The sequence below is a fragment of the Pristis pectinata genome, chromosome 16 (genome assembly GCF_009764475.1).
Source record: "Pristis pectinata isolate sPriPec2 chromosome 16, sPriPec2.1.pri, whole genome shotgun sequence".
Lineage (NCBI taxonomy): Eukaryota > Metazoa > Chordata > Chondrichthyes > Rhinopristiformes > Pristidae > Pristis > Pristis pectinata.
The window spans coordinates 23,128,929-23,155,706 of NC_067420.1; the positions used below are offsets into that span (position 1 = coordinate 23,128,929).

The 26,778-nt window shown below is 38.6% G+C and overlaps 2 protein-coding genes across 6 annotated transcripts in view; both read left to right on the forward strand.

Annotated features, from left to right (window-relative positions):
• Positions 1-4,112, forward strand: part of cse1l (CSE1 chromosome segregation 1-like (yeast)) — a 34,087-nt gene extending 29,975 nt beyond the window's left edge. Inside the window, 6 exon segments of the mRNA XM_052031149.1 lie at positions 84-165; positions 669-815; positions 1,586-1,618; positions 1,620-1,696; positions 1,699-1,814; positions 3,712-4,112. Coding sequence (XP_051887109.1) covers positions 84-165; positions 669-815; positions 1,586-1,618; positions 1,620-1,696; positions 1,699-1,814; positions 3,712-3,801 — 545 coding nt within the window. The 3' untranslated portion in view covers positions 3,802-4,112.
• Positions 4,113-8,164: 4,052 nt separating this feature from the next.
• stau1 (staufen double-stranded RNA binding protein 1) overlaps positions 8,165-26,778 on the forward strand; it is a 34,010-nt gene continuing 15,396 nt past the window's right edge. For 3 of the 5 annotated variants that reach the window (XM_052031110.1, XM_052031111.1, XM_052031113.1), the window contains exons 1-7: positions 8,166-8,355; positions 13,255-13,530; positions 16,402-16,526; positions 18,733-18,889; positions 19,210-19,345; positions 19,914-20,085; positions 21,580-21,678. In XM_052031110.1, the coding sequence (XP_051887070.1) occupies positions 13,335-13,530; positions 16,402-16,526; positions 18,733-18,889; positions 19,210-19,345; positions 19,914-20,085; positions 21,580-21,678 (885 nt within the window). In that variant the 5' untranslated portion in view covers positions 8,166-8,355; positions 13,255-13,334. Of the gene's footprint in view, positions 8,356-13,254; positions 13,531-16,401; positions 16,527-18,732; positions 18,890-19,209; positions 19,346-19,913; positions 20,086-21,579; positions 21,679-26,778 lie in introns of all 5 variants that reach the window. The other 2 variants (XM_052031114.1, XM_052031112.1) reach the window with 2 other exon arrangements.

Below are 26,778 nucleotides of genomic sequence, written 5' to 3' on the forward strand. Positions count from 1 at the left end.
TTGGAGAATCTAGGTCATGTATTTGAAGAATGATCTTCTCCATTTGCTGAATGTCTATAATTGTTTTTATTTTTGCCTCTTAGGTTTTCTGGTATTTGTTAATCTTTATGCTGTGAAATATGGGGCAATAGCATTGCAGGAAATCTTTGATGGCATTCAGCCAAAGTAAGATACAGTATAGATGAAATATTAGAAGTAATGTTAAGTATAAATGGTCTATGCCTTTTTGTGTTGGTAGCCAGTAAAATCCCATGGATGTGGATTTCAACCTCCTCTCTCACCCCATCATACACAAATTGGTGGATAAAAGTAACAATGTTTCAACAGTTTTTGAAATGGGGAAGAAAAACAGATGCTGGAACCACTCAGGAGATCAGGCAATATCACGCCACAATGCTGTTTGACCAACTGAATGTTTGAATGTAGCTAATTTTATTTCTGCCAAAAGAAACTTCCATTCAGCTTGCTTACAACAATTTGGTTAGAACATGGTTACAGTTATTGAATAGCTAATGATTTGGAGGTTCTTGAACTATTTTTGTTTTTTTTTGTATTTGCATGGCTGCTAAATGCTTCCTGTATGTTTTTGGAAGTGTTAATTTATCAAATTTACATCTATTTTTCTATTATTTTACTTTACGAAATGATAAACTTGTATCTTGTTTCAGAATGTTTGGTATGGTTTTGGAAAAAATTGTTGTTCCAGAGGTACAGAAAGTGTCTGGGCAAATTGAGAAAAAGATTTGTGCAGTGGGAATTACAAAGATCTTAACAGAATGTCCCTCGATGATGGACACTGACTATACTAAGCTGTGGTAAGTTGCTTGGGTTTCATTGTATGATAATGGTGTAAGTTTGCTTCAGAATCAGGTAAAATGCCTACCAGTTTTGCAAATGTACCTGATTTTCATTGTGAATATTCAGACCCAAGGAATTTTTTTGTAAAAGAGGAGTTAAATCCAGCATAGGTCTTGAGTTAGTAGCATTTCTGTTTCATTAAGGACATCTAAGTGAGGGAGGGCACAGGCTAACTGGCCTTCCTTTGTGTGTTTACTGGGAAAGCTGTTAAAGGAACAGGAGTTAACTCAAGAAGTTAGTTCATGAGAAGTCTCATCAATTAATTGAAAATGTTCACTCTTTCTCATGCAGATTGTGTTTTATTGTTGGACAAAGTAAAATGTAACTGCAAAGGGCCAAAGCAGGAAAAACTTTACAACTGAAGGCTGATTTCAGTGATGGCAGTACTACATCATTCATAGCACTTGCATTGCATTGATTTCTCCTGAATAATTTTGTGAACTCTAAACTTGTATGACTTCAGATGGTGACAATAGTAATAGATCCAATATTTTCAACTTCATTATTCCTTTCATATGATGTGGTACTGAGTGGTAAAACAGGAACTTGTGACTGTATTTTCCTGTTAAAAGGATACACAATGGAACCATCTGGTATATTCTAATCTTCTTTCCTCCATTATGCTATTGCATATTTTTCCTTTTCAGTAGTTCGTGTTATTAGTTGTTAGAAATTATTTGGGAATCTTTCAAATTGTTGATTCTTAATAAATATTCATTTTAAACAGGACTCCTTTACTCCAAGCTCTTATTGGTTTATTGAATTGCTGAAGATAACAGCATTCCTGAAGATGAGCATTTCATTGATATAGAAGATGCACCAGGCTATCAGACGGCTTTCTCCAGCTGGCGTTTGCAGGAAAGAAAGAACACGATCCCATTGGTGCAACTGTGAGCAATCCAAGAGTTCATCTGGCCCAGTGCCTTCACAAACTCTCCACAGCATGTCCAGGCAGAGTAAGTATTGGAATTGGGCATTGAAAAGGAATTGAATAAAATTTCTTTACACTGAATGAAATGTACAAGAGTGAGAAAGTGCTTTTATTATTCAGTAGTAGCAATGGCAGAGGTATCAGAACAGGACATTTCTTCATGTAAGTGCTCTATTGAGCTTCTTAATTTTTTTTCTCTGAAAATGTTGATTCCTTACCGGAAAGGGCTCCATGGATACCAGAGGCTTGATACAACTTGCTATTGAGGTTTTTATAAACCAAATGGAGAATCCCAGTGAAAACTAATTCTGAGCAGTTATCCTCAATCTCGAACAGAATAATTGATACATCTTTGTTACTAATATATTGGAAAATAGCCAGCTTGTATGAGTCAAGGATGGAATCTGCTCAGATTAATTCAGTGCCTACCACCAGGGGACTGTAGAATTGAGACAATAAAAGTTAATTTGTAAAATTGCCATCCTTTTGGCTTAATTATATAGTGGACTTTTTTTAAAAATGTATTATCTATCTACAATCAGCATTTCTGTTTGGATATATGACTGATTTTGTTGTTGGAAAGATCTATGAAAAAAAATGTATACTTCATCTAGACTTCATAAAGTTATTATCCACTTCTAATTGCTTTTGAGAAGCAACAGTCTGAGTGCTTTTCCAGTATTTTAGACCCAGAGATGGTGTAGGACCTGGGAAAGTCAGGAGGCAATGTTCCCAGCCACTTGCTATCTAATCATCCTCGGTGGGAAAGTTCAGGAGTTTGGGAAATGGTGCTGTGCATTTTGTAGATGCAATGCCAGTTGTGCAGTAAGAGAATATTTAGGGTGGTGGGATCAGTAATTGAAAAAACAGTAGGAACAAATAACTTAAAGGTCTTTTTAATTACAGATTGTGTTTTAAATCATGTTACAAACAAGAACTGAATAAAAATAATTCATTCCTCTTCTACCAGCTTAGGAGAGTTGAGATGGTGTCTGTATCAGGAGAGACTTTACATGTTGCTGCTCTTTAAGGGAGGCTGAGGTTTGAATTGATAGTGGCCTTTAAAATTATTGAGTGGATAATACAGGAACATACCCCACACCAGATCTCAGAACCATAAATGTAAGATGGTCATGAATAATGTTACACAATTCAGAAGAAATTTCTTTCCCCAGAGTGGCAAGAATGTCGAACCCTACCATCTGGAGTGGTAGAGGTGAATAACATAAAGAGAAGCTAGATGTCCTGATGAGGGAAATAAATAAAAGCTATTCTTTGAGTAGAAATATGAAAGTGAGGTGGGAGTAAGCCTGTAGACCAGCTGGGGTAAAAGGTATCCTGAAGTGCAGAATGAGAGGCCCATATAGCACAGATATGAGAGAACAAATTTCTTCACTCGGAAGGTGGTTAATCTTGGGAATCCTCTATCTATGAGGAATGTAGATTTAATGGCTGAGTATTTTCAAGATGGAGGTCAATTGATTTTATTTTTGTATGTTGGGTGAATCAAAGGATTGTGGAGTTGATGTGAAAAGCAACACTGACATAAAAGAGAGGCTTTCATCTTACTAAATGGAGTAGGCACCAGGGTCCAAATGACCTTCTTTTGCTATAATGATGTGCTTGCCAATGTGAGCTTATGTACTTGGCTTTCGGGTTTACCAAATGCACAAATTTGCTGAACTAATTTCCAAGAATTGAAACTTACCTAATGTTATGTGCAAGAGACTACAGATTTTGAAGATTGAATTCAAGAAGTAATATGTAGGGTTTAAGGAAGGTAGAATTCAAATTGGGGGACAGCAAGACATTTGGATTATTTCTGGGTACAATTTGTTGCTTTTCATGAAATACATGAACTTAATCATCTCTTGTGTTCATTCATTTAATAATAACACGATTAATTTTGTAATACTTTTTAGGTGCCGTCGATGATCAGCACAAGTTTGAATGCAGAGGCACTACAGTATTTGCAAAGCTATCTTCAGGCTGCAAGCGTACAACTGGTGTGAAGCTTTTAAGTTTAACTAAAGACATTGTTTTTGAGGCTTTTTGCCATGGGTGCTTGCACAGTGAACGTCATTTGATTTCATATGCAGTAGGAATATCCTGAGGATGTAGTACTGGCTAGTGATGATTATGATCACTTTTGTCCTAATACATTTTGATCCTATGTAGGCTTAATGCTACTAGTTTCTTTACACCAACCTTACTCCCATTATTTATGTCTTGATAATCTGACGACAAAATATAAAGTGATAAAGCACCTATAGATGCATTGCTGTGTACAGTTACTCTGGTGTAAAATAAAAATGGAAAATAACATCTTGTTTCCTTGAATCATTTCATCCTTTTCTTAAACAGAATTTTAGTTGTGAGGTGCAAAGGGATGGTTTTTGTATTTGTATGTAGAATTGTGTCCATAATGTCACCATACGTGAGTTCCTACAGCTCTGCATTTTCCTGCTAGAGGCTGGTAATTTCTTGAGCAGGGAAGCTCAGCAAATGGTCTTCCACCTGTTTGTGACTTGACTCACATGAACTTTCAAATCTTCAACCTGCCATTGTGGTGTATTATCTTGAAGTATTGATATACCATTCCATTGTTAAAGATCTTCAAATAAATTACCATCTGGGTGAAAGGGATGAGTGTATAATTTTTGGCATGTTCCTGGTAGAAAGGAGGACTGATATGATTTTGTCCTTTTGAGAATTCTAAATTATGTAGATCCAGAATAAATATTTCACTTGGTTCAGAGCAGTAGAATTGGAAAATATGGCTTGCATTGAATGTAGCAGAGATGTATGTAGAGGGGTTGGTTGATAGGGGTTAAAGTCACTCTTAATTTGTGGAAACGATAGCCTGTTTGTGAATTCTCAATCTATGAAACAAGCTTCCTTATTGACTTGTTCTATTTGTATTTAGATTCATTTCCAAAAATAGTACTTTGGGATATAGTCTGAGTAATTTAGATTGTTGTGTGAGAGATGTGGTTTTGCTTAGGGAGCACAGATTACTTGGGTCTTCTGATTTTTTCGAGCTTTAGACCATCTCTTCATTTTTTTTTGAAATGTGATTATAAGTGGATTGCTACTGTTTATCAACAGCTTCCTTATGTGCACCTGCCAAGGTGGTGGAAGGTTAACCAAGTGGACATTTAATATTTTACATGTTTGGTCATTTTTAGGTACTCTGACACAGCCTTTTCCACCATTTAAATAGATCATAGCTGACCTGATCTGGGCCTCAAGTCCCATTTTTCTACCAGATCTCCCAACTCTTGATTCCTTTCTATGTTAGGCATGAATTTGAGTAATGATTCAGAATCCACAACTCCTTGAAGTCAAGAATTCTATAGATTTAGGTATTTCCTAACCCCCCATTTTAAGAGCTGATATATTTCTTGAAACCTATGGCCTTTCTGCTACTGGGGAAATATCCTTAGAGCAGAACCCCTGCCTCAGATTCTTACATGTTTCAGTGAGATTTGTTGTTATAAACTACATAGCGTATAGATCCATTTTGGTCCATAATCAGTTCCACAGCTCAGTTCATCAAATCTGCAGGGTGATCAATAGTTTAAGCTCTGGCTAAGACTGTGTACCATAAAAGCAGTTATCAGGTACAGGACAAGAATATGTTGTCTTCAGCTTCAATAAGTTGGCTGACTTGATGTAACAAATGTACAAATAATGCTTTGGGTTCATTTTTTGTTTCCTTAGTACATGTTAAGTGACTTTGACCAAACCAACAAGCAACTTTCCTTAAATCAAATATAATGCAAACAAGCATAAAAACAATATATTTTTAAAAAAACTTTTCCCATCATTATTCTGTTGAGCCTTGACAGTGAATGTCAGAGTACCTCAATTAAGGATATTAAAAGTAACTCCAATACTGTTCATAAAGGGATCCACATCAATTATGCCTTTTAATTGAACTGATTATAGCAGTTGGAAGTAGATAAATGTACCTTCCTAATTCAGAAGCATGAGTTAATTGCAGCACCATTCTTCCTTCTGGAAGATAGCAGCTAGCTGATCATTGATTAGAGAATCGCATTTGGAGCATTCTATTTCTGCGTAGATCAGAGATGTATTTTTATCTGAAGCTATTGGGATAGCCATGTAGGAATGCATGTATGTATTAAATCCACCAAGAACATGTTATATTGTAATTTCTGGGTGTATGTCACATGCAGAAACCCATTATCACATTTAGGAATCTCCAAATCTCTCAGATTTGTCCAATTTCAGTGCCCAAACCAACCGTGAATACATGATGTTGACCACTAAAACTGCTGACAGGACCTGACCAACTATAACTGTGAAGAACTGCAACAAAACCAGCAAGCTTCCTGAATGATTTTTATTTAGCACATGATTGTGTTAATAATAACTAAAAATTTCTATTATTTTGCTAATTTTTTTCCAGAGACCAAGGTGAAAGTTGCTAGTTGAAGCCATGGCAACATGTATGCAATCCTTTTTGGTCTTTGATTTGTGTAATTATTAAACTTAAGTCACTTTGTTATTGCAATACTAATTTTTAGAACAATGTTACATTAATTTTTACATTTATCAAATTTGCTGCAAATGTCTGTTGCCTGTACAGTAATATAAAAGTTCATGTAAATCAAGTACAATGGGGAAAAAACACCAGTAGTACAAATCTACCAAGCACCTTTTTTTCCAATATTGACTCATCCTATCCTACTTCTGCAATTTTACTGAATGTCATTATGTCCTTTAGGTCAAATATTGCAGCTTTTTAGTTCCAAACGCAGTTCATGGGGCTGGATTTCCATACAATTTCAGGTGCATGTGACAGACAGCCCTTTGATTTAGCATAGTTTAGCATCAGTAAGAAATGTGATTAAAAATGCCAAAATAAGATCCCTATTACGTTTAAGCAACTCAAATCTGCTGATAGGTTGATACAAGTTAAACCTTGGCTTATTTTCCTAAATGCAAGGAATATGCACAACCTGGTTTTGCATGGGTTGGGACTATGTAAATGAATTTAAGGTTTTGGTAGGCTCAAACAAATGAACATTATACAGGTTTTATGCCATATCTTCATGCATAATCGGTTACACTCAAATTAACTTAGGGAAAAAAATACAACTATCTATAATTCCTCCATAACTGTCCAAGGCAGCAAATTATCAAATTTCTTAAATACATAAGTTTTAACAGTGGTTTGTGGAAAAACAGTCACTTATTTCATTTTCAACTTTAGCAAACTTGACTGTCTTGTTTGCTTTTAAGATAATGACAGTTAAAAGATAATCTGTTAATTTTTTTACATATTTGGTTTATAAAATCATTCATTGACTAATACAGCACATTTAGAAACTTAGTCCATTCTACGCTGACATTTTCAGGGAACAAGCTATTTTGTTCCATTCTAATATTTCACTGTAATACAATTTATTCGGAAAAGTGAGCCACAGTGGTTCACAAAGGCAGGAGAGAAAGAAAGATTTGGCAAGCCTAAGAATGAGACTTTTCAGTCAATCAAATGTCATCATGGGTGAGTGATTTCAGACTTCGTAGCCCCAACAGCAGTCTATGAGTCTCTGATTTTATAAACCACAAAAAACTTCCGTTTACCGAACACTGTATCAAATCCTCAGGACATTTAAAGGTGCGATTATAGTTAACGGATTGCACTACCGCAGAGGTCACTGTTATCTTGAAAGCAAGCAAGGCAGGTTACAAGCAAAGAATAAATGACAGTTTTTTTTGGCGATCTTGATAAGGTAGCGCATGTTGCCCAAGACACGTCTTCAAACAGTGCAATGTAATCTTTATTCCGGGTTGGCGTCGAAGGATCTCGACCTGAAACATCGACTGCCCATTTCCCTCCACAGATGCTAACTGACCCGCCGAGTTCCTCCAGCTTTTTGTGCGTTGCATTCGTTTGGCATCCAAGCTGACATGCAGCCACAAGAGATGCAAATGCTGGAACCTGGAGCAACAGGTTCCCTGTCCAGATGAAGGGTCTCGGACCCCATGCGTGCACCGTCCATCTCGCTCCACAGATGCAGCCTGACCCGCTGAGTTCCTCCAGCGCTCTGTGTGTTGCACCGGTCGGGCACCTGAGCTGAGATGCACTTGAGTTCAGACAGAAACGGGTTGAGTTGCCTCACATTCACTTACACTCCGTGTGCAGAGTCCGCCAAAGCTCCGAGATCCCAGCTGGTGGGGGGGGGGGGGGGAGGGAGGGGGAGGAGGAGATGGGGGCAGGGGGAGGGGGGGGAGGGAGTGACGGAGGGGAGGGACGGGGAGTGAGGGAGGGGGTGGGGGACGGGGAGTGAGGGAGGGGGGCGGGAGCCGGGAGTAGTTTCTGGGGCAACGCGGCGACATCAGTTCCGGCGGCGCGCGGGCCTCTGGGAAGGTGAAGCGGTTAAGGTCGGTTCCGCCGCCGGTTCGTCCGATTCTCTTTAGTGTTTGCCGTGTGTCGGCAGCGGGGAAGCGGCTCAGTCTCCTGCCTCGGCAGCGAATGGATTGATTCGTTTCTTCAGAAATCCGGCTTCACGTTCGCCTTCTGAAGAAAGGAGGTGAGTCGGGGGCAGCGGCGCGGGGCCGCGCTCTCGGAACTTTCTGCTCGGTCGTTGGCTGCGGCCTGGCCGGGGGCCGTGGAGAGGGGGCCCGGGGCCGGGACGGGGGGGCAGCACCATCTCCCTGGCCCCGGGCCCCTGCCCAGCCGCCCGCACCGACGCGTGCGGTTGGAAGGGGCAGGAGTGGGACGGCCGGCGTGACTAGGCCGCATTGTGGCTCCTGTGAGCTGCCGGGGCGCTCGGCTCCGTCCCTGGGGCGGGAGCCCCACATACCGGCGGGTCGCTGGGCGGCGGGTTCCCCCTCCGGGACCGTCACCGGAGTCGCGGCCCTTCACTAACCCGTCCACGCCACCCGTTGACCCCGGTTACCCCGAGCACTCGGGACGAAGCTGGCCCCCATCCTCCCTTCGCAGAATTCCGCACATTTCCAGCCCCTCCACAGATGTGTGTGTGTTCCCAGGATCCTCCTGTCGGAACTTCCGAAGTGAAATGTTACTTATGTTTATGATGGTGTGTTTCCCTTATTGCAGGCATTGTGCTTCTGTGGCCGAAAGTACCTCGTTGGTTGCTTAATAAAGCTTTTAACTCGTGAGAAATGATGATTTCTGATCTAGGTGCATTCCTACTAAACGTCATAAACAAAAATCTTTACACCGTAGGTGCAAAAGTAACAGTTTGCACTGAAGATACGGTACAGAAGATTTTTTTTTAGAAAAATCCGTACTTCAGACTATTGAATGATGACTGACAACCCTGATCCTCAAATATAACCCACAAACACGTCCCATTGTCCTGACTTTATAAATGGATAAAACGGTTGTCTTTCTAAATTCCATGTTAATAACTTACCAAGAGCTGTCTTTGGTACTATAAACATTCCACTCATTCTTTTAGCTGGTTGGGATGTGTGCAAGTTTTGTAACATGGGTTTAAACTTTGCCAATTTGTTTGTGTTCCCCAGACTGTGGTTCCTATTCTGTAATGATATAACTTGTTTTTTGTGCAGACAACAAAGTTTCTGTCGGTGAGTTCCAGTGCAAAGGCCTAGATGTTTTGGGCATGGGTGTCATTGTGGGTGCAATGTGGTAAAAGTCAACCCAGTCTTATGATTGGAGAGTTCTGTGGTGAAAGTAATAGGGACCATAAAAGTGTTTTTAAAAGCAAACTACTCCAAATGCTGAGAATATGAAGTAAAACAGAATGCAGGAGATACTTCGCAGGACTGATGCAAGTTTATTAACCTAAGACATTAGCTCTCTGCCCAGATGCTGCCTGACTTGCTGAGTATAGCATTTTCTGTTCTTTAAGGGATTGAATACTGCAAAAGAAGTTTAAGTTTAGTATGCTGTAACAAGGCATCTGTGTAGATCAGAGTAGTAAGTGAAATTTGATATATTCTGTGATATTGATGGCAAGAAATTTTATGAGCATAAATTCTTGGAATATGGTACCAAATTGGAATGCTTAAATCTTGAACTAATTATGGCATGTGTGGCAGTTATTTTTTTTTTGAAACTTAAAACAACTGGAAGAGTTTTTAGAATGTTATTCCTTGGGTGGCAATATGATCTCCACTTTGTTGTAAGTACATCAGGAACATAAGCATGGAAATTTCTATCAGGCCAAGTTAGGTTTGGTTTGGCAAGTGGTGACGAGAACCATAAAACTTCAGGAGAGCTGGGCATTTCAGCAGAATGGGCAAATGTAGTTAATTTGGAAAAACATGGTATTGCATTTTTTGGGGGAAAAAACATGAAATTGTCTGAATACTCAATAAATGATCACTGAAGAATGTAGAGGTTTGAGTACACATTTCCTTGACTCAAGTAGAGGGAGATAATTAAAAAAAGTAGCATTTATCTTTTATAAAAGTAGGAAAGTAATCATCAGTTTGTATGAAACACAGTGGATGCTTTGTTTTCTGGGCCCCATTATATGAAAGGCATTTAACTATAAGGACCATATTGTCTAAATCTGTCCCAGGAAGAGTGGTTATAAGTAGAAACATGGATGAGACAAGGCCTATAATTATCCAAGCTAATATAATTTGGCCATTTCAGTCTTGGATACCCAATTATTTGCAAATAGGTTGTTGATCCTGCAAAAACAATATTAAAATCCTGCATTTCCAAGAAGGGATAGCTGAATGTAGCTTTCTCAGTCATAGTGAAATCGCTTCCATTTTTGAGTGGTTGTAAAAATTGATTTTTATCTGTTTGTACTAAAAAGCTAATGGTCCTTAATAAAATATTAATTTTGAATAGTTTTAATAAATGTTAAAACAGTCCATATATGGACACTGAAAATTATTGATCAAAATTTGTTTCCCTTGTGCGTCATTTGTATACAGCATAGGGTATCTTTTGCATTTTCAAATAATTCTCGGTGTTGCATTTAAAATTGGGTGTAACAAACATCGGTTTGGTGTTGCTTCTTCTTTGATACAGCAATGGGCCATAATCTTAGCAATCTCAGTAGCCGCTTTTTTTGCTCCACATTTTTTTAATATGACGTTTCCTCTTGGGAAGAAAGCATACATTTACCATATACTTGAAATTGTCAGATGTTTTACAATTAGTATTTTAAGTAATTCACTAATTGTAATTAGTGAATTACTTAAAATACTAATTGTTGGGGAAAACATCCATACATATTTGCCTAATGGTCAAATTTAGTATTATGATTCTGATTTTAAAAATATAGTTTGGGAGTCCCTTCTCTTTTAATAATTTCATGGGAGATTCAGAAGTTAGAGATGATGAAAGGCTCCTTGTTTTAAAATCTCAGCTGCAATGGTTTGGTGTGAGTACAACATGTCAAAATTTCAAAATGCAAATATAAGGAATTCTCATGACAAATATCTTCATAGCCAGTACATCGGGACACAGGAAATCATTGAGCAGAAATGGGAAAATGGCACTACTTCATTCATGAATGAAACAGGCAAAGGAAGCAGGCATTAGTGTGATAGAATGTCGAGTTCAAACTTTGAACAAAACAATGGCGGGTAGAAGATCTAAATGAGGAATATTCATAAGGTGTATGAAGTATTTTGCATGTTATGATCAAAAAGGCTCATACATTATTTAACTTCATGATCAAATTTTACATTGCAGTTAAAGAAGGTACAGTTGTACTCCAGTCTGTGTATTGTTTAGTGGCATTTGAAATGGCTACACATTCAATGATACTTTGACTGATCTGTGAACTAAATCCATTTGTCCAATGCCTTTTTGTTTTTTAATACCCTTGCTAGAAAGAAGTCTATCATTTTCAGATACCAGGTCAGCTGATGAATTTTAATTGCTTTTTGAGAGAGTCTTATTTCTACCATCCTCTTTAAGAAATACTTCTGAATGGCTTGGCTTGATATTTCAGTACATCCACTTGCCTTGAATATCAGAGCCAAACCATTCTACCTGTAGAATAGATTTCTGTCTCTCAAGCCCATCAAATCGCCATAACTTTCTATGCTCCGGGGTAATGCAATCTTAGTTTGTGCAATCTCTCCTTAGAGTTCAAATAACATTTTGGTCAATCTGTGTTTTACTGCTTAATGGCAATTTGTACTGAAAATTGAAAGTTTTATTTTAGGAATGCATGACCCCAGTTGTTTGATTTGAAGAAGCTAGGTGCACAGTAAGTAGATGGATATAGGAAGGTAAAGAGGTCATGAGTAGACCAAGCAGTTGGTCAAGACAGTGGCAGATAGTGTTTGGCATGGAAAAGCATGAAGTCATTCACTTTGGAAATGAGACTGAGAAATCAGACTATTTTCTTTGTGAGAGACAGTGTGGAGGAACAAACGGTATTTGAATGCCACTGAAATGCTAGTGCAGACACCAAAAAGTAAACAAAGATCCATGGAATTAACCAACCTTGTAATTCTATGATCCTTGGTTCCAGAACTTCTACTAGTTGGAATGGGGTCACACTTTTAAAAAAAGTAATGACTGGTAAAGGATTGTAATTGACTTCAGGGGGTCATAAGATAGCCAGATGAAATTTAATACTAAACTGTGAAATAGTGTTAAGAAGAATGGGAGGTAATGTGCATTTTAAAAGTACAATTTTATGGCGTTAGAGGAACAAATTTAACAGCATCGTGGTTTACTCTTCAGTAGTCTACTATTTCTCATGGTGTTGAGCATGCAAAAACATTTTCGTTTTGGCTAATAATCTGTTTTGTACCCATATAGTGCTCTTTGGAAGTATATGCTGGTGAGAACAGTGAATCGAGGAAGCATATGATGTGAAATAGGAGGAAAGTCTGGGGGAGAAAAACATCAAATTAATTTGAAAGCCTGGCCCTAATGTTGGTCCTGCTGATCTAGATTGGATTTAATCCTGATTTTAGAAGTCATAGGATGATGTCTTAATCAGCTGACTTCCCAGATTACTTCACTTTGTTTTTTGCCCTGTGCTGTCTAAAGGCGTTTCTCCCCTTTTCTTTTGAAGGAGTCAGCTTCTCGGTACAGTGTTTTTTATGGATGCATATATATGTATGGAGTTATTGATGGAAAATGATACACAAAATATACTTCAAGACAAATCCTGTTTTTTTTTCTTTCATAATTTAAAAAAAAACACTAAATTGCCAAACCAGGTTGAAGAAAGTACCTTTGTCTATCACTTATTTACTTTATGGATAGATTTGCTTGACCATTGTTTCCTGTGAGGATGTCCAAGCATTTTCTTTTGGAACAGTATAAAATGATGAAAGAAATTTTGTTAAAATTGAAGGCTAATTAAATATTAAACTTCACTTTACATAAAAAAAATACTAAATTATAAAGCTCTCTCTTTCAAATCATGATTATGCTCAGTAATGTAGCGGAGATGATCTGTGGTTGATTAATGTGACTGCTGAATTGTGATAATTTGCATTTTGTTTTTCAGATAGATCCTGCTCCTGCATATTTCTGATCTTAACCAATACCTCTGAAATCTTCCTATAAGTCTAATCTTCTTAAAAGTTAATGAATTGGAAGTGCGAAATGTCTCAGATTCAGATTCATAACTCACCTTCCAGTCTATCACAGCCTCTTATGGGCAGCACTGTTGGCCAGAGTATTCCTTCTGGCCTTGGTCCTCTGGCATCAGAAAGTGCAAGTAGACCCATTCAAAGCTCGGCTTTACCCTCTGTGTCTGCCACTTCCACCACCGCAGCTGCAGGTATGTATTGATATTCAGTAGATGAATTGCTGTTGTTCGAAGGGTGAATTATAATAATAAAAATAATTCTAACCTGCTTATATTCTGGTTTTGATTAAGCAAGTCTCATAATCTCCAAAATATTGTTTGCTTTGGTTAGGAATTGTGTTTGGAGCTATGCAGAATCTATTTCTGTTTAGATGAGTAATGATCATTAACATGTTACAAGTAGAAATAATTCTGCATCCGAATAGTTACATTGTTCTTGGTCCAGCTTGATTTTTTGATTCTTTTTATTGTTCAACTACAAAGTAAAGGATTGAATTAATAGTTTAGCTCATTAGATCTGGCAAGGCTAGCAGTTACTGCTCTTCAGAGTATGGTAATGAGCCAGTATGTCCTGTACTTCATAATAGCAAGGGATTATTCCACGCTCTGGATTTGACAATGTTTTGGGTAGTGGCAGTGCTTCATCGAAACGGATGATGGTGATTGAAGTTCCATTGGTTACTTACAGTCAGCTTTGAACAACATGAGAGTGCAGTCCACTGTCCATTTTCTTCACTGTAAATTATTGATTTTTCCAGACCAAATTTGGAAAACTTTGTGAAATGGCTAAATGGGGCTGCAGTTTACCTCAGATGCTGCAGAAAATTCTCTTTTGGCTTTGTGTGCATGTTTCTTCTGGAAAGTCTAATACACTAACCAATGGAGCATAGCTATCACTACTCTGTAAACTGATTAACACTTTGAATGATATCTACGGTGGTGTTATTGCATGTTTATAATTAAATGGGCAGAATTCGGGTGGCTTATCCAGATGTATCACACTAGTGATCTATTGATGAATGCGTCAGTGCTCTAGGGTTGGAGGAACTTCAACTCTTTTTTTTGTATTTTATGCACTTAGTCTATATATAACTTTATTCTGTATTCTTCTTGGGCATGTCTTTCTTGGATTATCACCTTGGTAGGAGATTCTGAACGTCCATATCCATTTACTGTCATGGTTTCATTACGTTTCCTTTGATCCTCCTATATCAGCAGTTTTCAGTTGTTTTCTTTCTCCTCCTCCACCTTGCCCTCTGCCCACCCCCATCTCATTGATCTCAGTTGGTGACGAATGTCCAGAAGATAGGAATTGGCTTTATCAAATGTAAAGCTGTTTCTGCCCTTCCTCCATGTCTATCATTGAATTCAGCCTATCTGACATGAAGCAAAGTTGAAGTTCCTCCTTCAATTTCCACAAACCAGGAATAGCTCCGTGAGTCTCCCCAAATGCCTTTTCCAATTAAGGCCTGAGGTGTGCATTATGTTTATTGTGCTAAGATCAACTTCCTTTCATCATCCAACATGCCACAGAAACTTTGTTTATATCTGTCACCTAGCTATCTCTCCCAGACCCGGCTCTCCTGACCTTGGTCTGTAATCCTTTTATCTTCTCGAAGCATGATTCTCTAACAATCTTCTTGCTGACCTCTCCCAAGTACAAGATATCCAAAATATTGTTGCCAAGCAATAAAACTAAATCCTTTCTTATCCATTCTCATGCTTTGAAATGTCTAGGGGCAACAGTAGAAACTGAATATGCATTGGACTAATACTTTTTGTTTGTGAAATGAAATGAAAAATAATGAAAGTTTCCCTTGACAACTTGTTTAAATGTGGGGAATTTTTTATGGATAATAACTAAGAAGGAAATTTTATATCCTTTTGCAGTTTTAAGTGCATTGACTGATGTCATATGTGGTTAATGTTTCACTGAATCTCTCTGAAAATTTTCTTTTGTACTTGATCTGGAACTCTCCATCAATAGACGGTGACAAATAGCCTGGGTCAATTCTATTTATTGTGGTTTTATCTAACCCAAATGTGATTTTGCTTTTCAACTAGTTTAGTTTCTATGACACACTTCTAAAAGTTGCATAAAGATAATATCCAATTTTTGGGCACATAGAAGTAGTTTAATTCTGTTCTCTGTACTGCTGTCTTATTGAGTTTGAGAGATTTGGAAGAATTTGTGTAATATCATTCCAAGATATTGCATCTGCTTTCATCTCCATATAGATCAAATCTACTTTAAATCAAGCTCATCCAATTTTGTCTTTTGTCTAAATTATGCATGGAGTTGAACCTCATGGCTATGTCCAATACTCTTATATGCAAAATTTAAATTGTACTTCGTGCGACAGATTTTGTTGGTGTCATTTTGGGCTTAATGTACCAAGGAAACAAAGTTCCACCCTTTCCATAACACTGGGTTATATTCGTATTGGACCAACCAGAAAATAATGCTGAAATATCTGGGCTTTGAATACTGCTGGCTAGTGATGGGATGGTGCAGATGCAGTTGAAAATACCTTGTATTTATTAGGTATCTTTTACAGATGAAGCAAAAGTGGTTTAATCTCTAAAATTATATAACTACTTTTTTGTTGTGAGCTGTTTTGATGACACACAGGGTTAATATAGACTATGCAAGCTTAAGAATGAAGTTAAGTGTAGGTTGCTTTCATAAGGAGCTTGTGTAGTTGTGGGAATGTTATACGCTTACTATGGTTTCAGGATGAAAGAAGCTCATTTATAGTGGTGTGCTAAATTTTTGTGGGTGGGTCATTCTGCGCAGATCACTTTGCTGATCGCATTGAACCAGATGAGAATCATTAGTTATCATGACCATCTCTTTATAATATTATTTAAAAATTTGTTGATTATTCCAGGGGATATGTTCAATATGTTGGAGAGACATCAGTACTTCAAAATCTATAGTCCCAGGCGGTCCTTGATGTTAAATCAATCAGTATTTGTTATTGTGGTTCCTTGTTTGATGCTAATTTTGATAATGAAACCAAAGCAAATATGTTTGCTGATATAATTTAACTTATTTTTCAGTTCCTTCAAACATGGCAAACCCCAAAGAGAAAACCCCTATGTGTCTTGTGAATGAGTTAGCCCGTTTCAACAAGATTCAACCAGAGTACAAACTTTTAAATGAACTTGGTCCAGCTCATGCTAAGGTAAATATAAAACATTTAACTGATAGCTAGCTGCCTTTGTACTTTGATTGGAATTTATTCCCAAGTTTTGAATAGGTTATTTCTGGAATTTTTAAGACAGTGGTGAAATTTCTTCAGAGACTTTGGGAAGAGCAATGCAAAGGCTTTATGGCAATAATTCAGAGTTTACTTTTGGTTCTGTGCCTCCATTATTTTTATTCAAAAATAATTTCTGTCCGGTTACTAGGGTATGTTGCAGAGTGCGCTTTTCCTTTTTAAAACTTAATGTAATGACACCTTGGGCAATGTACTTACAAAGCTTTAACTATTTAGTACATGTCCTTGAGTATCTAAATGAACCTGTACATTCTTATTACTAGGTGAGGTTGAATGAAATGTAGATTTGCAGTACAATGACCTTGGTGTTGGCGAGAGAACCAGTTTTTAAGTAGAGGTAGGTTATGAATTTCTATGCGCACGCTAATGCTTGCCACAATTGCAGTTGATGTGGAAGTGACAGGCTAGAGCAACTTTTTGACTACAATAATGAAATTCGTCATGCTTACATCTGAGTTCAAGTTTCCACTTAGGAATGTGGATTGTTATACCAGAGGATTCCACTTGGAGTCCAAATGCATATGGCACAGACTTCACTTCCCTCTTCAGAATTTGCATTGCTCTTAAAACCACATTTGCTTTTTGTACAGGCATTGGACTGTGATTTTAGTATGTTGAATGGAATAGGTTTGAAACTCTTGGGAATTTCACTGCACTGCTGCTTTTGGTGGCTGAGACCCTTTGGTTTCCAAATTTAATTATTCCTTAAATTCTGAGAATAAGTTAAAATCTTATGGTAGTTGCCTGCAGTATTTGCAGCTATTGCATTGGTTGTTTGTGGTAGGGATAGTGTGGAACAGTTGTATGGCCCACTGTAGCATTATCTAGTGGGGTGGAAGGAATGGCACAGTCTGAGGTTAAAAAAAATTGTGTGTTAAGGTTTTCACTTTCTCATCAGCAACTGACTTTGGTGGAAAAGGATGGGGACTTTGTGGTTCTAGTGAGGGACAAAGACTAGAAACGGTAGAATTGGTTCCCCTGGCATATACCCGCAGCACTGTCCCAGTTACAAGAATTCCACTGTCAGCTTACAGAATATTCATTTGCATGTTAAATAAAATGTTTGTACTTGGAAATATTACTTTTATGTCCTTTTCATTAATTTATCCTGTTGAGTATAATAAGCTTATTCCCAAACATGGGCTTGTTAGGAGGGCAGATGATTAGGCCATGAAAATTAATAGCTTGATACTGCTTGTAATTTTTAGGTGATAGATCTGGATTGATCTTCTGGACTTGTAATCCATAAGAAAATGTAATGATTTTGGAAAATGATTTTCTTGGAGGTACCGCTGCCCTATTGTTCAAATGGGGCAGAAGGGTAAAGTTGTAAAATAAATACTAATATTCTTCAATATCTTGGTGGAGAAATTGCTCAGCTTTTCAAGCCAGGAAGGACCGTATTTAATTCCAGTCTCTTCTGTATTATCTGGTGCTAAATTAACTGGCAAAACTAGATAGGAAGGGGATTTTCTTTCCCCTTTCCTGCCTACTGGTCCTTTTTTAAAAGTGCAGATGCATTTATCAGTTGAGGGCAAGAACAAGCTGATACTCTGTCTAAATAGTCAGTTGATGCTCACTGCCTAGCTTTAAATGAATAAACTGTAATTAGGCAAAGTCTTAGACTTCATGAATGATTCTATTGGAGAAGGAATCCTTGGTTTCTGGAAAGGAGAGAAAAAAGATATTCAGAGAATGTTTTATGTGAACTGCAAGTCACTTTATGTTTTGTTGACGAATATAATCTGATTTTGGTGCAAGCAGTGTCTGTTCAGCTTCTATATAAGAGTTGCTATTTAAATATTGCAAAGCATGTTTTGTCTGAATGACATAATAGCTTATTGGTATATAGTTAACGGTAGTTTAGGAATAAACTCATTCTACAACTTACCTTACCACTCCTTAAGGAAGTCTATCTATGTACATATACTTAAAGCTAAATCTGTACGCAAAGTGTAATTTTTAAAGTATATTGAGTTTTATTGGTTATCTTTTAACTGCTTTCATTTTAATATGCAAACTACAGGCAATCTTTGTATCAAATGGATATTAAACTTGAATCCTATTATTTGCTCTAGATTCTTTGATGTCTTTTAAATTTTACTTGTAGGTTTTTACAGTGCAGCTGACTCTTGGTGACCAGCAATGGGAAGCTGAAGGAAGCAGCATTAAAAAGGCTCAGCATGCAGCAGCCGCAAAGGCCTTGGTGGAAACCAGTCTCCCAAAACCACCACCTCGACCCCCACGTAATGATTCAAAAAATCCTGGTAAAAATTAGTTTTAGTAGAAGCAACATTGATTGCTGTTTGTCAAACACTTGACAATAGTGAAAGTTAAAACTATCTACAGAGTAGTCTCTTCTACTATTGAAAGTAGAGGTACAAGGGTCTTGAGTTTTTGGATGAGAGGGTGGGGAAAAAGTAAAATAGTCAATGTTTGGTGGGTTACTTCCACAATTTTGTTTTTACAAATTATGTGCAACTACATTACAAATCCTGAACCAAACATGTTACAGCTGGTTAAGTAGTACATGTACAATGTTGTGTTCAAACGAAAAAAAATAAACAAATCTTCCTTGCATTTTCAGACAGTGTTACTCCAACAGTAGAGCTGAATGCCTTGTGTATGAAAATGGGAAAGAAACCGACCTACAGACCAATTGATCCTTATCCTGGGTTAAGACCAAGCTACAACATACTGAGAAGTAATGCTTACCCTCAAAGGTATCTATTTTGTCAATCTACTGAACTACATTATTCACTTTTATCTATCTCAGCTCGAATAATTTATCCATTCTCAGCTATTAATGAGTGGAAAAAATTAAGATATTATTTCACTTTCGGAGAATATTGTGGGGTGTGGATCCAGCGAAAGAGAAGAGTAGCAGCTCTAGATTTTTTTTATCATGGTTCAGAACTTCCCTGGTTATGAAGGAATGGTGATAGATTTGAAGCTTTGATAATGATATTCAGTAATCATGGGAAACATGTAAAATGTCTAGAGGGCTTTTCTGCTAGCCCAATGAATTTAAACAAAGTAATGCAGACTAAATATTTGTTTTCTGTCCCTGTTGGGCTGTTCTCGTTAAGATGCATTTGGGAACCACATTTGATTCTGGTGAAGTACGAGCTGCTTTGATCACTGCTCATTGGCCTCTATCAGAAAGTGCTCATGTTCTGCTGAAAGTCCCAATTTTGCTGGGTAACCAGGGATCTTACGAACAGTTTTAATAAAGAAGAGATGATGTCTCTTATGAAATTGTCATGAATGGTCTTTGTTTCCTTCCCCAAGATACTTTTACCCTTTCCCTCCTGTTGGACCAGTCACTTACCAAGTTGAACTAGTAATTGGAAACCAACAGTTCCAAGGAAAAGGAAGATCCAGGCAGGCTGCTAAACACGATGCAGCTGCCAAAGCACTCAAAGCTTTGCAAAATGAAACCCTGCCATCCAAGTTACCAACTGTGAGTACTGACGTGTTTGGTGGTTTAGCTCTGCTTTTAAAAGTGTATTATCAGGCAATGCACTATCATGCCTGCAGTGTGTACATTTCACCAGACAGAAGCTTGTTTATACTCCAAATTATTTATTATCTTTGTATCCCATTCCATCTTGTGCCAAATATCTAACTCTCCATTCTCTCTTGATGATTACCCACTTTCACTCAGTGTGTTGGTCTGTCTGTCATTTGAGCATCCTGTTCTCTTTCAGCAACTGATGACAATGCCAGGTGTTCTCCTGGTTGGCCTTTAATTCTCCAATATCTGTAACTATTTTGGCTTGTTCAAAGCTCTTCCTTGAACAAACCAGTTCCCATTAACACCTTTTTTTTTGCTGGCATCCATGGCTACCTTCCCTAGTGCCTCATTATTTATTTTTTTTTTACTTTGGAACAGTCAGTGCCTTTTAACTATTCAATCTGTGACCTGCTCAGGCCTCTGAATCTCTTACTTTACTTTGCCTACTCTTTCTCATCTACTTACTGACCAGAAAGAAGACCACCTTCCCCTGAAGGGCTAAGATGTATATGCAAATAGTTAGTAGAAAGAAAGAGACCCAATTTTTTTTAGGACTAATATCCTTTTTTGAACAGTAGCTTTATGCAATTGTACATGTCATCTTTGGTTCAATTGCTGACAGTTTCCTAAGTCAAAAGTTTTGGAATCCAGTTACTTTCCTGAAACCTGAGCACAAAAATCTGTGATGATGTGACATTGTGAATTTGTCAATTGAGCTATTAAACAGAGGTTTTGTCTGTATTTGCAAATAGGACTAGTAGGACTCATAACATGTGGTCAAGCAGGAGAATTGGTCCTTGCATCCTTATTATAATTTATTGTCCTCCCAACGTAACAAAAAATATTTTGTCTTTTATTATCCCGCATTACAATATCACTACATTCAAAGTATTTCATAAGCTGTTAGGTGGTACAATGGCACCAGTGCTGCAGCAGAGCTCCAGGAACCCAGGTTCGATCCTGATTCAGGAAGCTGTCCGTGTGGCATTTGCACGTTTTCCCTGTGACCACAAATTTTTCCCATGTGTCAAAATCATGCTGACTGGTAGGTAATTAGCTGCTGTAAATTACTCTTGGTGTAGTCAAGTGGGAGAGAGGAGCTGATGGGAATGTGAGAATTGTAGGTTACAGGAAAATGGATGGGGAAACAGGATTCATGGAAATGCCTTAAGAGCTAGTATTAATTTTTTGAGCCAAATGACCTACTATTTTGGCAATCTAAATTTAAAATTTGAGGATTTTAAGTGCTTTGAGATGTTCTGAAAGTGAAGTGAAAAGCTCTTTATATGCAAATAATTTTCATGGTCAGTGCACTTTAAATTTAAACTTTTCAAGATATTGTTTTCAATGTAATTTTCTTTTAATGTTGAACTTAAAGCTGGCTCAGTTTTAAAATGTTCATTATGGAATTTCATGCTGGTAAACTATGTTGCTTTGCAGATTAATGGCAAAGAAACAGATGATGATGATCTCAATAAATCTGAAATAAGCCAAGTTTTTGAGATTGCACTAAAAAGAAATATGCCTGTCAACTTTGAAGTAAGTTTTTAAATGCATCTTTACTAATTTGCATAGCAGTTAAGTTATTGATCTAATGTAATCATTTTTGATGCATCTTGGCAATCTAAATTTAAATTTGATCCAAATTCGCTTACAAGAATCATTACAGAGCAGTAGATTTATCCACTGATTTATTTATTAAATTTGTTGCATGGGGCACATGCTCATTGAAATCTCTTCAGTACCTGCAATATCAGGAGATGTTCTGAATTATTTTCAATGCTAGTGATGTGACTTTCTATGTGTAGTTGCTGAAATTTCACAGTTTGGCTCCTTGTCTTTCTCAATTGTTTATTTTTATTGTCCATTATTTGAAACTTGTATCCAAGATGATGAAATTATAGATATTTGAAATATTGCCCAAAGTTTAAATTTTCAATTTCTTGAGTCTTTTTACTCATGATCTCAGCAATACTTGCTCATTGAACTTTGACTGCAATGCTTATGAGCATATACAATGTACTTAATTTTCTAAGATGCACCAGGCTCTCCTGTCAGATCACACAAAGGAATAGTTTCTTTACTTCCAATGTTTTGTCTGGATGGTTTTCTGAAATAATTTTGGAAAACTGGAGAGGAATGTTAATGCCTTGTATATGAATTTTAGCTGGTAATCTTTTTTGCAAAGAAAATCAAATACATGTGTGAAGGAGAGTTCTGATTACACATCTGGCTTTTGTCGTCTACTGGAAGTGAATTTCACAGAAGAGAGGAAAGAGGCATTCAATTGGTGGGTGCATATTCTCCACTTAATGTTCAGTTCTCTGTCAGCCAATTGGACATCTGTTAATGATTTATACTAGGTGAGACCAGTTTTGAAATTGAAGCAGTGATGGGAAGTTTTCTTTGCTTCCAATTTTTCTTAGCACAAACTTTTTGAGAATGATTAGTCCTTTTAAGATTGTTGCGCGGTGGGCGCAGAAGAAAAGTGAAGGCGGTATATCTCTTGGGCTTGATTTAAAAAAAAAGGGGGTCACGTGTACTGAATGATGCATAACTATGGGGTAGCATGGGAAAATGGACCTGTTGAAGAGAGAGCAGTAGTACTGAGAGGAAGTAGGCAGTTACAAAGAAAATGGGTATAGGAAGTGAAAATGGAAGTTGTGAGAATGGCAACTGCTTGCACCTGAAAGACAGAAGTGTTTGGGGTAATGGGTAGAAGGGAATGAGGCTAGAGACTAGCCACCTTTCTATATGGGTTAAGTAGACGTTCTGTGTTGGTCTTGTAAAAAGCAAAAAAACACTACCTTTAGTAACATGGTAGATATGGAGAAGGCTATCTGCTACCTGATTGTGCTTTTGGATTTATAATGAGCAGTGGGTGTTTTGTGATGGTCTTCATTTGGCTCAGCACTCCCAGATCAATAGAATGGGCTTTCAAGTTCCTTATCTTCTCAACATAATACCCTGCAACACATCCCCAAGCAACAATTTAGAATTGTGTGCAGAAATCCACAGGCCCAATGTTGTGTTGGAGCATTACTGCCCTGTTTATCTCTCCTTGCACCACTACCACCAGTTAGTAATATGCAAATTGCTGCCATAAGCATGTTAATATTAAATCATCAAATTGGATGCTCGTTGCCAAAATAATGAATGTCGTCTTTTCACAAGATCACAAGACAAGGGAGCAGAAGCAGGCCATTCGGCCCATCAAGTCTGCTCCAAGGAAAAGGAAAAAAATGAGAAATGGGGGGGAGGAAGGAGGAGGAAAAAAAATCTCTTCTAATCCCAATTTCCGGCCTTATCCCCATATCCCTTGATACCCCAACTATTTAGATATCTATCTATCTCTTCCTTGAATGCCCCAAATGATCTGACCTCCACTGCTGTACCTGACAAGGAATTCCACAGTTTCACCACCCTCTGGCTAAAGAAATTTCTCCTCATCTCTGTTTTGAAACTGTACCCTCTAATTCCAAGATTGTGCCCTCTGGTCCTGGACTCACCCACCAAGGGAAACAGCCTAGCCACATCTACTCTGTCCATTCCTTTCAACATTTTAAATGTCGCTATGAGGTCCTCTCTCATTCTTCTGTACTCCAGTGAGTACAGTCCAAGAGCTGACAAACGCTCATCATACGTAAGCCCTTTCATTCCGGGAATCATCCTCGTAAATCTCCTCTGAACCCTCTCCAATGTCAGCACATCCTTCCTAAGATATGGGGCCCAAAACTGCAAACAGTATTCTAAATGAGGCCTCACTAGTGCCCTACAGAACCTCATCAACACTTCCTTACTTCTATACGCTATACCTCTCGAAATGAATGCCAACATAGCATTTGCTTTCTTTACCACTGATCCGACCTGGTGGTTAACCTTTAAGGTATCCTGCACGACTACCCCCAAGTCCCTTTGTACTTCTGTACTTTGAATTTTCTCTCCTTCTAGATAATAATCTGCCCGTTTATTTCAAAGTGTACAGCTGCACGTTTCGCAACGTTGAATCTCATCTGCCATTTCCTTGCCCGTTCTCCTAAACTATCTAGGTCTCTCTGCAAACTTCCTGTCTCCCTAATACTCCCTACTCCTCCACCTATGTTGGTGTCATCTGCAGACTCAGCCACAAAACCATTTACTCCATCACCCAAATCGTTAATGTACAAGGTAAAAAAGGAGCGGCCCCCAACACCGACCCCTGCAGAACACCACTAGTAACCAGTAGCCAACCAGAACAAGATCCTTTTATTTCCACCCTTTGCTTCCTGCCAACCAGCCAATGCTCCACCCATTCTGTTATCCTACCTGTAATTCCCTGACCTCTCATCTTATTAATCAGTCTCTTATGAGGCACCTTGTCGAAGGCCTTTTGAAAGTCCAAATACACAACATCTACCGCCTCTCCCTTATCCACCCTTCCTGTGATTTCTTCAAAAAACTCCAATAGGTTGGTCAGGCAGGATCTTCCCTTCACAAAAGCATGTTGGCTTGGACCTATTGTCACAAACCAGCAACAAAAGAAACACACTGAGCATGATTCAGTGTTAAAAACTATTTTATTAATCACTACTTATGATAATACGTAAAATAAAAGTAAAAATGTTAGTATGTTAGAATTCAAACATGTTAAACTTTGAACGTTAACCCCAAAACTAAACTCTTTGTGTGCGTGTGTGACAAAGTCCCAAACTCCCAGTTCAGGAATGGTTCTTAAAGTTCAGTTCCACAAGCCATAAGGTGAAACATGAGCAAGGGCTTCTTCAACAGCCACCGTTGTCTGAAGATAAGACGTAGACGTAGAGAAACAGAGAGAGAGTAAATACGAAATCCAAATGTTCCACGATGGAACCCCAGCGACACTTCAGTGTTTACTCGGTAGTGACTTCCTCACCCCGAAAAGCATCCGAATCGTGGTCGTCCACACACAAATACCTGTTTCCTTCTACAGGTCAGCAACAAAGTGAACTCCACCGGATTACTTCCAACTTCCATACATGGATTTCAGTGGCAGACACAGTTATAGTTTCTCATCCATCGATAGAGAAAACTAGCAGGCTGGTCTCTCTCTCTCTCTCTCTCTCTCTCTCCCCTCTCTCTCTCTCCCCTCTCTCTCTCTCCCCTCTCTCTCTCTCCCCTCTCTCTCTCTCCCCTCTCTCTCTCTCTCCCCTCTCTCTCTCTCCCCTCTCTCTCTCTCCCCTCTCTCTCTCTCCCCTCTCTCTCTCTCCCCTCTCTCTCTCTCCCCTCTCTCTCTCTCCCCTCTCTCCCTCTCCCCTCCCTCCCTCTCCCCTCCCTCCCTCTCCCCTCCCTCCCTCTCCCCTCCCTCCCTCTCCCCTCCCTCCCTCTCCCCTCCCTCCCTCCCTCTCCCCTCCACAACGTCATTACGTCCTTTATCTTCTATTGACGTAAGCACGCCCCACACACACATACACACACACTCTCTATCTTAAAGGGACTTTCACTGAGTCCGTAACACTATCTTGCCTTGCACTTCTAGGTATTCCGTAACCCCATCCTTGAGGGTAGATTCCAATAACTTTCCCACCACTGACGTCAGACTAATAGGTCTGTAATTTCCTTTATGCTGCCTCCCTCCTTTCTTATACATTGGAACTACATTTGCGACCCTCCAGTCCTCCGGAACCATGCCGGAATCTATTATCACTAATGCCTCCGCTATCTCTAAAGCCACCTCCTTCAGAACCTGGGGATGCACCTCATCCGGTCCGGGAGACTTACCAGTCTTTAGCCCACTTAGTTTTCCTAGCACCTTCTCTCTGGTAATCTTAACTGAACTCAGTTCCATTCCGTGAGACCCCTGACTAACTGGCACATTGCTGATGTCCTCCACGGTGAAGACCGATGCAAAATACTCATTCAATTCCTCTGCCATCTCTTTATCATCCATTATAATATCTCCTGCACCGTTATCAATTCGTCCTATATCAACCCACGTCTGTCTTTTACTCCTCATATATTTAAAAAAAACTCTTGGTATCCTTTCGTATGTTATCCGTCAGCTTCCTTTCATAATTCATCTTTTCTTTCCTAACAACCTTCTTAGTTTCTCTCTGCAGGTTTTTAAAAGTTTTTAAAAGTTTCTCAGTCTTCTGTTTTCCCACTAATTTTTGCTTCTTTGTATGCTGTCCCTTTTGCTTTTATTTTAGCCTTCACCTCTCTCGTTATCCACATTTGTGCCTTTTTTCCATTCAAAACCTTTTTTCTTGGAATATATCTATCCTGCATTTTCCTTATTTCCTGTAGAAATTCCTTCCATTTCTCCTCCGCCGTCCCTCCAGCCAGCTTACTCTTCCAATCAATTTGGGCCAACTCCTTTCTCATACCATTGTAATTTCCTTTGTTCCCCCGAAATATCGATACACCAGTTATCAGCTTCTCCTTCTCAAACTTGAAACTGAACTCAATCATATTGTGATCACTAGTTCCCAGTGGTTCCTTTACCTTTAGTTCCCTAATCACCTCCGGTTCATTACACAGTACCCAATCCAAAACAGCCGATCCCCTGGTGGGCTCATCAACAAGTTGCTCCAAAAAACCGTCCCGTAGACATTCCACAAACTCACTCTCCTGAGTTCTACTGCCTTGCTGGATTTCCCAGTCCACCGTCATGTTAAAATCCCC